General features: G+C 29.4%; 1 protein-coding gene across 1 annotated transcript in view; it reads right to left on the reverse strand.

Moving 5' to 3' along the window:
• LOC111639622 (extracellular matrix protein FRAS1-like) overlaps window positions 1-15,764 on the reverse strand; it is a 181,214-nt gene that overhangs the window by 106,927 nt on the left and 58,523 nt on the right. Inside the window, exon 6 of the mRNA XM_023385519.1 lies at window positions 13,859-13,999. Within this exon, the coding sequence (XP_023241287.1) occupies window positions 13,859-13,999 (141 nt within the window). The remainder of the gene's footprint in view (window positions 1-13,858; window positions 14,000-15,764) is intronic.

Here is a 15,764-nt window from a genome sequence, read left to right on the forward strand (position 1 = left end):
CGTTTTCAACTATATTTAATAGTCTTCTTCAGTTAAGCCACTTTAATTAATTAAAACAAAAACAAATGTAAAATAGAACGCAAGCGATACAACGGTTTAAAAATTGAAAATTAATTACAACAAAATAAAAATAAAATAAAACGTAAAAACAAAATTAAATTACAATAAAATATTAAGAAAATTAATCACGGTAAAGAATTAAATTAAATAAAGTATTAAGAAAATTAATCGTCATGGTAAAAATATTTCCATACGAAAGATAGACTTTTTGCATCTCTATGTTTGACGCATCCTTTGTTAATATGCGCCTTGTAAATTTCAAGTTTTTCAATATGTTTAAGTACTTGTTTGTTGGTGGCTGTCCTAATTATGGATGCTTTCTCCCAATGTACATTAATATCTAGATGTTTAGCAAAGGCTGCAAGGACGATGCTGTCCACGTTTTTAGTAATGGAATACTTATGTTCTTTAAGCCTCTGTTTTAAAAGTCTCATAGTGGCACCAACGTAAACGAGATCTGAATTAAAATGGCGGTCACTTAAAGGAATAGAATAAACTTCTGTACTATAAATGACATACTTGTATATGCTTGTATATGCAAGATATGTTGATGATGTTTTCATCATTTGGAGGAATAGTGATAGCACTCAATATTTCCTTAACAAAATTAATAATAACCCATATGGTGTGACTTTATCAATGGAACAGAAAAGTGACATTAACGTAAATTTTCTGGATCTGTCCATAACTTGTAAATATGGGGAAATTAAATTTCCCCATATTTATATATTTACATATATATATATATATAATCTGCATCAATGCTACTTTTCCAGAAAACTGTTCAAATGAAAATAAAAAAAATCACATAGCTGCATTTATGTAATACAGTAATTCAAATCTCTGAACGTGACACATTTTCAGTGCAGATTATATATGAGTAATTACAGTGATATTTTATTTTCTCCTTTTGTTCATTTTATTGCTAGGATTATGAAGAAATGTACTGTCTTTCAACATTAAATTTATTTACTTCACAAATTGAATACATTCAAGTACTTTCAACATTTTGAAATGTCATCCTCAAGCAAACAAAGAATATACAAAATTATACAAACACATGAAATCACAACTTGTGGTGAAGGCTAAATGGGCAACAGTAAAAGATAGAACAAAAGAACTAGCAAAATACAAGGTGTGATCAAAAAATATCCAACCTTAGTTTTTCATTGCAAATATTTGCAAGTTGGAAAGGATAACATTAGCATGCAATCCAATGCATTTGTATAATCAACCAGTTAAAATTCAATCCATCTTGTATAAACAATGACTCGTAACCGAAAAAAATAAACAAAAAATTTCTCTGGCTCCTGCAGTCTTCCAGCCACAACTCAAATCATCCTCACAAGATACAGTACCAAAGTTACTCTAATGCCATAGATCATAACAATATTCATTGCATTTTAGAATATGGTCCTAAGTACATTCTATAAATAAAAGCTTCCACAGCCCAGTTAATTCATCCCATCATGGCAGTGGCAAAAAGTTGTCAGCACCTGCAACCCAGTTTGGAAATAGCAGCTATATCTGAACTTTATTCTTCCAATCATATATAGAACTCTGTGACTGTTAACAAGAATTGTAGATTGGTGAAGCAGTTCCTCCACAACAAAAACCTGATACAATTAATTTTGGAAAAAACTAAAAGATTTGTCCTATGTTTCAATGCTGACTTCACAACTAGAGCAACACAATTTTTGGCATAATGTGGATCTACTGTCCAGACTGTACAGTGACCCCACTCCTACAGTCTTACGGACAACTAGAAAAATATCCCATGTTCTGATCTTACTTCCATTATCACCAGCTCTCTGCATCCTTTTACAAATGTGACTTGCTTGTGCTTCTTTGAGATTAAACTACACAAGCCTGGGTGGTCTTCATGCCCATTAGTTAACAAATGCACTTATCCCATTTATTTCTTAGAAAAGGCCCTAGCAATCTTTTTTTTATGGCATTAATCTCCCATTCTAGTAATTCATCTCCTCAACATTGGAGATCAAATCAATTATTATCAAAATGGTAGAAACAATCTCACCCAAAACATATCAATTTTACAAAATTGATGTTATCTCTTTATATCCATCTGTACCACACTTTGATACAGTAATGCTTTGTTTATTTATTTATTTTTTTCAAAACCGCAATGCAGCATAATAATCAACACCTGGCATAACTCATTCATTTATTTCAGTTTTTGTTGAGAGGAAGATGTAAGAGAAAGATGAAGATTAGACTAAAAGAACATGTGGCAGATTTAAAACATCATAGAATCAACTCAGCCTTTCTAGAACATTGTACGTTAAATAACTGTAATATTGACCAAAATAATGTAAAGATCCTACATAAAAAAAAANTTTTATTTTATGATAAAATACATTTTAAGTATTAAATTTATATGTATTTTGTATTATATTGTATTAATAAACAAAATTATTTGCGTATTTTTTATTCTGATTCGATTTGCACCGGCTTTTGTAGGAATGGAACTGTGGCATACACCGAGGGCTACCAGTATTCGAATTTTATATTCTAGAATGATTTTGGAAGATCCAGCTTATTTAGAATTAAGTAAACCTAAAGAAGAAACCATAAGGAATTATGAGAATGTTTGTCATTTATTACTTACCCATACTTCACAGCATTTATTGGTTATAGAGTGTCTTACTTTATTTTAAAATTGATTGTTTAAATATTATTTATGTGTTAAAATCAAATTACTAAAACATTATATTACCTAGACATTCTCCATTCACTTCAAAGTATCCTTCATAACAATAATCAACACATCTTCCATTATGAGTTAAAACTTTTCCTTCTTTGCAACTGGTGCAACTTCTGGTAGACTTTGCATTACAAGACAAACAAGAATGATGGCAGGCTAAATGATTTTAAATGTAAATATAATTTATCTTCTCTTAGAAAACATATTAAACAAATTAAAATTTAACAATTTTAAGAGTTAAAATGTATTGAATTAATCATATTAAAATGTAATGAAGTGAATTATGAAATAAAAGTTAATGTAAAATGTCTTTTTAGCATATCATTTGTTTAAAAAAAATTTTTTTGACACTTATCAATCATTATGCGAGAATTTGGACTTTAAATTGAACAATTTAAACTAAATAATATAACTTTTCAATATTAATAACATTATCTGTCAACTTTCAGATCTGGGAGCAATACATCCTGAACTTCTCTAAGCTGTCAATCTTCTCCCTAGTTCCACCATTGAAAAAGACTGAATACTCTCCTGGCTCTGGTCTACCAACAGATCAAACCAAATTTCAAGTATTTATGTCTACACAAAATATCATGTAAACTCTCTCTCTCGCAACCTATGGTGAATAGGTCAGTTATTTCGACATAGTATAATGTATGTATCCTGTAACCCACTTTTTTCTTAACAATTAAACAGTTAATTGTTTGTTAAACTGGTATCAGAGTGATTCACTTCTGTCTTGCTGTCTCATAGAGCATCTCCATCCAAAATCTGATCACTTACACAAGTAACCACTCATGTGACCTAGTTCCTAACAAAAACAAATTGTCATCATGGCTTCTGTGTCAATAGACACACAATGACATCATCCTGACATGACATCAAAGAGATGCCAACCACTGGTCACAATCAGATTAAAAAATTATTTTAAATATTTCTGAAATATTTGATAATTCTCAGATGCACATTTCTCATATTAACAGAATGAAAATTTTTCATATAAACATGAGTTTGAAAACACACTTTTTCCAAGTCAGAGCTCATTTATTTAAAACAGATAAACATACTACAACCAAGAAACAAAATTCCTGCAACAAGCAATTTTTTTGTTGCCATATAACAGAAAATTAATCAAATTTACATTAAAATTATTGATAAAATAGAAAGAGAGATTTTTTTTCTTATTATATTTGTCAACTTGGATAATTAAAACAGTCCTATTAATAATTTATGTCCAAGTTAACAAATATAATAAGAATTGAAATAAGGACAATAAAGCAATAATAATTAAACATTCTTTTTCTTTTAAAAAAACCACAAATTTTATTATACAACTAGCTTACCCATCATGCATTGCTGCAATCTCAGAAGAAATGAAATTCAAGCAAACTTGTTATGATAAAATTCAATTTACATTTTATCATTTTTATTGAAACATTATTATTATTCATTTTCATCTGGAAAACATTTCAAAGTGTTGTTTCAATTCTATTTATTTATTGGAGTGCTTGTGGATGCATGATATTTTTTGTTTTTCTGTCTGGTGCGTACACGAATAAATCAGAAGATTTTCAGACGCGTGAGCCGGCCACATACAGTTGTCCATGCGAGAAGCACGGATTCTCCAAATTTAACCCACACACTTGCAGCGATTGTCAGAAGTGCGATATTCCTCATTTTTATATNATGCATTGGATTGCATGCTAATGTTATCCTTTCCAACTTGCAAATATTTGCAATGAAAAACTAAGGTTGGATATTTTTTGATCACACCTTGTATTTTGCTAGTTCTTTTGTTCTATCTTTTACTGTTGCCCATTTAGCCTTCACCACAAGTTGTGATTTCATGTGTTTGTATAATTTTGTATATTCTTTGTTTGCTTGAGGATGACATTTCAAAATGTTGAAAGTACTTGAATGTATTCAATTTGTGAAGTAAATAAATTTAATGTTGAAAGACAGTACATTTCTTCATAATCCTAGCAATAAAATGAACAAAAGGAGAAAATAAAATATCACTGTAATTACTCATATATAATCTGCACTGAAAATGTGTCACGTTCAGAGATTTGAATTACTGTATTACATAAATGCAGCTATGTGATTTTTTTTATTTTCATTTGAACAGTTTTCTGGAAAAGTAGCATTGATGCAGATTATATATATATATATATGTAAATATATAAATATGGGGAAATTTAATTTCCCCATATTTACAAGTTATGGACAGATCCAGAAAATTTACGTTAATGTCACTTTTCTGTTCCATTGATAAAGTCACACCATATGGGTTATTATTAATTTTGTTAAGGAAATATTGAGTGCTATCACTATTCCTCCAAATGATGAAAACATCATCAACATATCTTGCATATACAAGCATATACAAGTATGTCATTTATAGTACAGAAGTTTATTCTATTCCTTTAAGTGACCGCCATTTTAATTCAGATCTCGTTTACGTTGGTGCCACTATGAGACTTTTAAAACAGAGGCTTAAAGAACATAAGTATTCCATTACTAAAAACGTGGACAGCATCGTCCTTGCAGCCTTTGCTAAACATCTAGATATTAATGTACATTGGGAGAAAGCATCCATAATTAGGACAGCCACCAACAAACAAGTACTTAAACATATTGAAAAACTTGAAATTTACAAGGCGCATATTAACAAAGGATGCGTCAAACATAGAGATGCAAAAAGTCTATCTTTCGTATGGAAATATTTTTACCATGACGATTAATTTTCTTAATACTTTATTTAATTTAATTCTTTACCGTGATTAATTTTCTTAATATTTTATTGTAATTTAATTTTGTTTTTACGTTTTATTTTATTTTTATTTTGTTGTAATTAATTTTCAATTTTTAAACCGTTGTATCGCTTGCGTTCTATTTTACATTTGTTTTTGTTTTAATTAATTAAAGTGGCTTAACTGAAGAAGACTATTAAATATAGTTGAAAACGTTTTTATTTTATTAAATACTTTGTTGCTGGAAATACTAAGGTGTTTGATTATTTTGATTAAATTAAGATATATTTTTAAATCCTTTCTATTTGACCATTGAATATGTGCCATTTCATATCATTTGGGTATCGTGATAAACATGACAATGGTAGGTTGAAATAACCACTCTTCATCTGGTTTTTGTTTTAATGGTGGTTATTTTATAGAATTTGATTTATATAACTGAAAATGTTATCTTGCATAAGGATTTATCACACTGAGTGCCCAATCTAACACATTTAAAAAATTTTTTATTTTTCTACTGTAACAAATTTAAAGAATTTTTAAAATATGTTAGATTGGGCACTTGGTGTGATAAACACTTATGTAATATGATCTTTGTCAATTAATCAAATGATATAATATAATATTATAGAAGGGTTAGAAGTACAAAATAATCTAACGATCTTAATCTTTGCTGCTGTTATTTTTTGCTCAAGCAATGCCTGGTTCATCTACTGGTTTACAATAAATACAGTAAAGTTCCAGAAACTTGACTCTTGATAACTCAACATTCAATAAAACTCATTGTGTTATTCAAAACAAAATAAAAAGTGTAACCCAATTTTTACCTTTAGAACTTAACACTAGGATCAAATAAGTTATCATTCTTGATTGGTGACACACTATAATAGCATCAATTCCATGTGTCAATGAAGAATATAACTCTTTTTCTAAGGTGTGACTGCAAATGTCACTAACTCAAAAGTATCAATATTTTTTAAAATTAAAATTTAACCACAAATAGAAATAGCCACTATTGATACATATACAATTAGTTAATATGTATACAAATTTGCAAGTATAACATCTTTGCAAAAATTCTGCTATTTAGACTTGCATCATTGCTATGAACAAAAGACTTATCACTTTTGGTACTCATCACCTTTTCAGTCTATGTTAAGTCAAATTTTCAAGACTTTCCCATTTTAGTAATTCAAAAAACAAAAAATAGCAGATATTTACACAGTTATGACTGTACTTCTCCTTAAGTTAAAGCTCATATATATTCTTGGGCATTGAAGTTCTCAGAAACAGATAACTTACAAATTTTACCTTGAGCTAATCTACTATCTGAAAACATATACATTTCTTCTGTAAAAGTTCGTCCGATGGAGAATTATTTTTAATAAAATAAAAGACAAAACTGTCCAAAAAGGATCACCATTTTTGGACAGTTTTGTCTTTTATTTTGTTAAAAATAATTCTCCATCGGACAAACTTTTACAGAAGAAATTTCTACATATATCATCACCAGGGGGCAACTTCTTTAAAAATCTACATTTTCCAGCGCTACTCTTTAGTAGATAAAAAGAAAAAGAAAACCCCAAAAGAATGTATGATGGAAGCAAGACAACTGCATGTCACCAGTTCCTTTTTCAAAAATTTTATAAAATTTTAATTGGATGTTTTGTGTTTTTAAAAGGACTTTTTGTGAACTTTACGGCGACAAGTAGCCTAAAAAGGAAGGTCAGTCGCCGAAAATGTTTTAGTCTTGGAACACAAGTAATAAATGGTGATCATTTTTGGACAGTTTTGTCTTTTATTTTATTAAAAATAATTCTCCATCGGACGAACTTTTACAGAAGAAATGTATATGTTTTCAGATAGTAGATTAGCTCAAGGTAAAATTTGTAAGTTATCTGTTTCTGAGAACTTCAATGCCCAAGAATATATATGAGCTTTAACTTAAGGAGAAGTACAGTCATAACTGTGTAAATATCTGCTATTTTTTGTTTTTTGAATTACTAAAATGGGAAAGTCTTGAAAATTTGACTTAACATAGACTGAAAAGGTGATGAGTACCAAAAGTGATAAGTCTTTTGTTCATAGCAATGATGCAAGTCTAAATAGCAGAATTTTTGCAAAGATGTTATACTTGCAAATTTGTATACATATTAACTAATTGTATATGTATCAATAGTGGCTATTTCTATTTGTGGTTAAATTTTAATTTTAAAAAATATTGATACTTTTGAGTTAGTGACATTTGCAGTCACACCTTAGAAAAAGAGTTATATTCTTCATTGACACATGGAATTGATGCTATTATAGTGTGTCACCAATCAAGAATGATAACTTATTTGATCCTAGTGTTAAGTTCTAAAGGTAAAAATTGGGTTACACTTTTTATTTTGTTTTGAATAACACAATGAGTTTTATTGAATGTTGAGTTATCAAGAGTCAAGTTTCTGGAACTTTACTGTATTTATTGTAAACCAGTAGATGAACCAGGCATTGCTTGAGCAAAAAATAACAGCAGCAAAGATTAAGATCGTTAGATTATTTTGTACTTCTAACCCTTCTATAATATTATATTATATCATTTGATTAATTGACAAAGATCATATTACATAAGTGTTTATCACACCAAGTGCCCAATCTAACATATTTTAAAAATTCTTTAAATTTGTTACAGTAGAAAAATAAAAAATTTTTTAAATGTGTTAGATTGGGCACTCAGTGTGATAAATCCTTATGCAAGATAACATTTTCAGTTATATAAATCAAATTCTATAAAATAACCACCATTAAAACAAAAACCAGATGAAGAGTGGTTATTTCAACCTACCATTGTCATGTTTATCACGATACCCAAATGATATGAAATGGCACATATTCAATGGTCAAATAGAAAGGATTTAAAAATATATCTTAATTTAATCAAAATAATCAAACACCTTAGTATTTCCAGCAACAAAGTATTTAATAAAATAAAAACGTTTTCAACTATATTTAATAGTCTTCTTCAGTTAAGCCACTTTAATTAATTAAAACAAAAACAAATGTAAAATAGAACGCAAGCGATACAACGGTTTAAAAATTGAAAATTAATTACAACAAAATAAAAATAAAATAAAACGTAAAAACAAAATTAAATTACAATAAAATATTAAGAAAATTAATCACGGTAAAGAATTAAATTAAATAAAGTATTAAGAAAATTAATCGTCATGGTAAAAATATTTCCATACGAAAGATAGACTTTTTGCATCTCTATGTTTGACGCATCCTTTGTTAATATGCGCCTTGTAAATTTCAAGTTTTTCAATATGTTTAAGTACTTGTTTGTTGGTGGCTGTCCTAATTATGGATGCTTTCTCCCAATGTACATTAATATCTAGATGTTTAGCAAAGGCTGCAAGGACGATGCTGTCCACGTTTTTAGTAATGGAATACTTATGTTCTTTAAGCCTCTGTTTTAAAAGTCTCATAGTGGCACCAACGTAAACGAGATCTGAATTAAAATGGCGGTCACTTAAAGGAATAGAATAAACTTCTGTACTATAAATGACATACTTGTATATGCTTGTATATGCAAGATATGTTGATGATGTTTTCATCATTTGGAGGAATAGTGATAGCACTCAATATTTCCTTAACAAAATTAATAATAACCCATATGGTGTGACTTTATCAATGGAACAGAAAAGTGACATTAACGTAAATTTTCTGGATCTGTCCATAACTTGTAAATATGGGGAAATTAAATTTCCCCATATTTATATATTTACATATATATATATATATAATCTGCATCAATGCTACTTTTCCAGAAAACTGTTCAAATGAAAATAAAAAAAATCACATAGCTGCATTTATGTAATACAGTAATTCAAATCTCTGAACGTGACACATTTTCAGTGCAGATTATATATGAGTAATTACAGTGATATTTTATTTTCTCCTTTTGTTCATTTTATTGCTAGGATTATGAAGAAATGTACTGTCTTTCAACATTAAATTTATTTACTTCACAAATTGAATACATTCAAGTACTTTCAACATTTTGAAATGTCATCCTCAAGCAAACAAAGAATATACAAAATTATACAAACACATGAAATCACAACTTGTGGTGAAGGCTAAATGGGCAACAGTAAAAGATAGAACAAAAGAACTAGCAAAATACAAGGTGTGATCAAAAAATATCCAACCTTAGTTTTTCATTGCAAATATTTGCAAGTTGGAAAGGATAACATTAGCATGCAATCCAATGCATTTGTATAATCAACCAGTTAAAATTCAATCCATCTTGTATAAACAATGACTCTTAACCGAAAAAAATAAACAAAAAATTTCTCTGGCTCCTGCAGTCTTCCAGCCACAACTCAAATCATCCTCACAAGATACAGTACCAAAGTTACTCTAATGCCATAGATCATAACAATATTCATTGCATTTTAGAATATGGTCCTAAGTACATTCTATAAATAAAAGCTTCCACAGCCCAGTTAATTCATCCCATCATGGCAGTGGCAAAAAGTTGTCAGCACCTGCAACCCAGTTTGGAAATAGCAGCTATATCTGAACTTTATTCTTCCAATCATATATAGAACTCTGTGACTGTTAACAAGAATTGTAGATTGGTGAAGCAGTTCCTCCACAACAAAAACCTGATACAATTAATTTTGGAAAAAACTAAAAGATTTGTCCTATGTTTCAATGCTGACTTCACAACTAGAGCAACACAATTTTTGGCATAATGTGGATCTACTGTCCAGACTGTACAGTGACCCCACTCCTACAGTCTTACGGACAACTAGAAAAATATCCCATGTTCTGATCTTACTTCCATTATCACCAGCTCTCTGCATCCTTTTACAAATGTGACTTGCTTGTGCTTCTTTGAGATTAAACTACACAAGCCTGGGTGGTCTTCATGCCCATTAGTTAACAAATGCACTTATCCCATTTATTTCTTAGAAAAGGCCCTAGCAATCTTTTTTTTATGGCATTAATCTCCCATTCTAGTAATTCATCTCCTCAACATTGGAGATCAAATCAATTATTATCAAAATGGTAGAAACAATCTCACCCAAAACATATCAATTTTACAAAATTGATGTTATCTCTTTATATCCATCTGTACCACACTTTGATACAGTAATGCTTTGTTTATTTATTTATTTTTTTCAAAACCGCAATGCAGCATAATAATCAACACCTGGCATAACTCATTCATTTATTTCAGTTTTTGTTGAGAGGAAGATGTAAGAGAAAGATGAAGATTAGACTAAAAGAACATGTGGCAGATTTAAAACATCATAGAATCAACTCAGCCTTTCTAGAACATTGTACGTTAAATAACTGTAATATTGACCAAAATAATGTAAAGATCCTACATAAAAAAAAAGAAACTTATAGCAGAAAATTTAAAGAGAGTATAGAAATTTTTAAAAATAAACATTGTATAAATAAAAACTTAAGTATAAAGATCAACGAGAACTGGCTAAAAATACTGTAAAAAATTTTTGAAAAAGAAAAATTTTTGAGAAAAAGGAGGTTTTTGAAAAATAATATAAAAAATTTTGAGGATTTTTGAAGTGTTCTTTGGAGGAAATCTGAAAAATAGTTAAAGGTCTTACTTGGAATAAATTTTAAATAAGAACGCATGGTTATGCAAATCATCATACAAAGAAAACCCGATTAGATGCTAAAAGCTGAAAGAATAAAAATTAAAAAATGAAGTCTAGCCACTTAGGTAAGAATTATTAACAACAAATAAGGATAGAAAGATTGATAAAAAGTATGTTTAATAATATAAAATGTATACGAATTAGATTAAATATTAAAGAAGAACTGTGCTGCATGCCCATTAGAACCTCTTGATATTTCCGGAAACCTTCTGTGAATAATTATGTATGGATAAATTCAATATACAGCTAATATTTAAGTTAATGTTTAAGTTTAATTAAAAACTGGGTTCTTTTGAATATTTTTAGAAAGAAAAAACTTTTAGAAGGAAGCATTATTATGCAAATCACCATAAAAGAATAACACCATTAAACACTGTGAAGTTTAGCTGTGTTGTTTAAGTAAGAACTATTAATAACATTATATAAAGATTAAAGAAGAACTATGCTACATGTCTGTTATGGTCTCTTCTTGATATTTCAAGGAATCTTCTGTGAATAAGTATGTAAAAGAAAAAAAAAAAACAGTATATAGTCTGACTTCTAAATGTTAAGTGTAATAACTATATTATTTTTTATAGCCTTTGAAGTCTAGTATAGTACAGTGTATGATTCCTGCTTGTAGAAATATGTCAAAAAATAAAATTTTTGATTTTAAAAGCGTTTTAAAAGGTATGTTACTTGTAAAATATAAAGATTTTTTTTAAGTTTTTTAAATTCATATGTCGGGTCATAATGTGTATAAAGTTGGTTTTATATGTTTCTAGTTGACTGAGGAGGGGCAAAACGAAGCCCGAAACGTGTGTAAGAACGCGTCTCAACAAAAACTGAAATAAATGAAAGAGTTATGCCAGGTGTTGATTATTACACTGCATTGCAGTTTTGAAAAATAATATAAAGATACAACACTGTTTTAAAATATGAAAAAATGGAATAGTAATGCTTATTAATATCCTGTTACTGAAAAAAATCCCACAAAATTCAACAAAATACTCAACATTTAGGAGCCCTCCTCTTAATAGCTTAGCATAATTATTTCCAGTTTAATGGACAAAATATTTTTTGCAAAAGCAGGGTGTCCCCACAGGCTTTCCTTTTCCTGCAATTTTGGCTGAGTTGATCTTGAACATAATCTTCAGGGAAGAGAAGACTAAACAAATTTAGTCTTCTCTTCCCTGCTTACAATAAACTATTCCAATTTATATATTAGATATGTAGATGATATCTTAATAGCTTGAGAAGGCTCCTTTAAACAACTTTGTCAACTTTTGTTAAATTCCTGTCTGATGTTTATGCTTTCATTTCATTGAGAACAAGCAAGACAGAAAAATTGCATTTTTAGATCTAGTCATACATAGAGCCACCACTCATCTATCTTACACTGAACACCACAAGTTCAACTTACCTCCATATATCATACCAGCTTCTTCCTTGCAGCCACCAAATACATAAATATGGTTTTATCTGCCTTTATTCATAGGACATACTTATATCCTTCATCTTCAACTTTGATACAAGATGAATTGTGTTTAGTGGTTACTACTGTACACAATGCTGGGTAAACAATCTCCAAGTTTAAATATATCAACAACCTGATCCACAGTTCTCATTTCCTGCTCACTGCCCTCCATTCTAATGACAAATACAAAAAGCTAATATTTGCACAACCTCTATTCCATACTTAGGGTCTCTTACTAACCAACAGCTCAAAACTAAGTACAATCAATAAACAAAATGACTGAAACCAATTTCAAGCACAAAGTTAGCAGAAAGCAAATGTTTTCAACCATTAAATGGACAATAAAGATGCCCGTTTAATGGCCAGAAACGTTTGCTTTCTTCTAACTTTGTGCTGAAAATTGGTTTCAGTCATTCTGAGGCTGTTACTTTACAAATGGTTTGTGCTTACGAAAAACACAGGATCACTCTTACCATCAAACCTCAACAGTCATTCTGCAGAATTCTATGTAATGATAGGGATTGTCTTACCTTTTGAAGTAGTCTGGCATTTATATAATCCCATTATAGCAAGTGCAAAAAGAAACAAACATCTTTTACATAGATGCCACAAACTAGAAAGTTATTAAGTCATTCAAATACAAAAACCTAAAACCTTAATCTCTGTGTTATCATTTTTTGACATTAGATTTTTATTTTTGTTTTAGCCCAATTTTGTTTTTGTTACTTAACTGTATATTTGTATTTTATTTATTTTATTTAACCACATTTTATGTATGTTGTTAAATCTGTATTTTCTTTACATTTAAATCAAAACTTGTTGCACTTATTTGAATTCTATCACTTAACATGACACTTATGTTTAGAATGTGTTCTTATGTTGCTTAACATTAAAATAACTTTTTTAAATTGCTATTCACATTTTCTATATTCTTTGATTGATGACTTTTGAAATGTCAAAAGTACTTGCATGTAATCAATTTGTGAAGTGAATAAATTTAATGCTGAAAGACGATATATTTCCTCCATAACCTATATTTAATGTCATACGTGAAAATGCAAATTTTTTTATTGTAAGGACTTTTAAAACATTTTCCATTGTATTTTATTTTGTAATTTTTTTGAAAATTTATTTTTTTGAAAAATAAAGAGAGAAAATTACAATAGTTAAAACATTTTTTAAAACTTACGCAGACATACACCATTATTAGCAAAGTACCCGTTTCCACAAGTTTTCACACATTCACCATCCTTCATATTGAAATCCTTATTGCATTTGATACAATCCACAGTTTCTGGTCCATCACATTCAAAACAATTATTGTGACAAGCTGAAAAATAATATATATATATAAACACACAAAACTTTTTTGTTTTTTTTCAATAAATTACATATTAAATGTTATTTTTAGAACAATTTTAGAAAATATTCATAGACTTTTACTTAACCCCTTAAGCCTTTAACCAAGATATCTCGGGCTGTGCGTGAGGATGCACAGTCCTTAACCCGAATTATCTCGGGCATATGCCTTAAGGGCCTCATAAAAAAGGGCCTTGACTTATAACTTTTTCAAAAATGTATGGATCAGCATATATACATTGATATCTATGTTGTCTGCAAATTTCATGAATTATTTTTGCCACAAAAATTTTTATTTATTAATTATATAATTAATTGCACTATTGTTTTTTTATGGAAGTTTTTTTTATCAAATTAATTAAATTGTTCCAAACTTCTATTTGACCGTTTTGACTTCGGTAAAATTTTTTAAACCGCTATTGGATGTTTTTTTTGACATCAGGTTTTTTAGTTTTTTTTGTTTAGTAAATTTTTTTCTCATACCTTTTTTTCGGTCCCCTCGTATTTTAATAGCATAAAAATCGAAAATATTGTGTTATATTTGAATAGATGCGGTAAGTTAGCTCCCCTCTGCTTTAAACCAATATTCCACTGAGATGTACATGAGAACTACCCAGGAAAGCTGACTCCAGCTGTTCTCAAGATCAATGTTTGTAAACAATGTAGACTGCAGGTGTGAAATTTCATGCCTTGTTAAATGAATGAATAACAATATGTGCAGCTATATTTTTCAAATAAAAGCATTCACTTTAAATTATTTTAAAGTTTTTATATAATCTATCTACTTTCTCAGCAATGCTATCTATTTATAATAATAAATCACACACACCTGAATTGTTTTTGCTGACTGAATTCAATTAGTTCGTTGTAGCACGATGTTAGATTTATGGAGGGGAACAGATTTTCAAAGTCCATCACCGTTCCTATTTCTTCGTTCATTAAATTTAAGTTCTGTATTTCTTTTATTAATTTATTTGGATCATGGGTCACAAAACTATTATCCTCCATTTTTGTACTTATGTATTCTTTTAAACGTTTTTCCAGTGCGTACGTTGGTGCGTTATTCTTCTCTACCACAGGCCTGAGTTCTTTGTCCTCTTTGTGCGTTTTCGCAAATGCGAATAATCTAGGCATCTGTGGATTGGGGTTATGTGCTCTTTTCAGGAACGTTAAGACGGACGACAGTGGTGCTTTTTCAATCTTTCTAACTTTTTTATCCGTGCTTGAAATTATGTTTTCATCTACAATTTCACATTCAGTTTTTTTGATATACCTCTCCATTTCTTTATTGTAGCGTTTTCTTTCCATAATGACCATTTGTTTGGTTTTATCTGCTTTTGTTAATACTAATTGACTCTTGTTTAACCATTCTTTTGTGCGTTTTATACCCAATTGCTCTTTTTTCTGTCCTTTTGGTACCTTGTTTTCATTGTGTATCATTTTCCACCTAAAATAGTCTTTCTCTACCATGTTCAAACCTGCCATGCCTCTTTCCATTTCCGCTATTGAGGTTTGCCATATGTTTCCATTGTTTGGAACATAATTAGGCCCATTCTTTAAGGTTTCTTCCACATACCTTGGCACTTCATATTCGTCCCATAGGATATATGGCATTACATTCCTTTCTTGTTTGTTTGGAGTTTGTTTTCTTAAGATCCATTCCATTTTTCGTTTGTACCTTTTTTCAACCGCGTTTTGCACTCTGTCAGCGATTTTTACCGTTTTATTATTGATTT

Source organism: Centruroides sculpturatus, unplaced genomic scaffold (genome assembly GCF_000671375.1).
Source record: "Centruroides sculpturatus isolate CEXI.00-Female unplaced genomic scaffold, Cexi_2.0 scaffold976, whole genome shotgun sequence".
In the NCBI taxonomy this organism is placed as follows: domain Eukaryota; kingdom Metazoa; phylum Arthropoda; class Arachnida; order Scorpiones; family Buthidae; genus Centruroides; species Centruroides sculpturatus.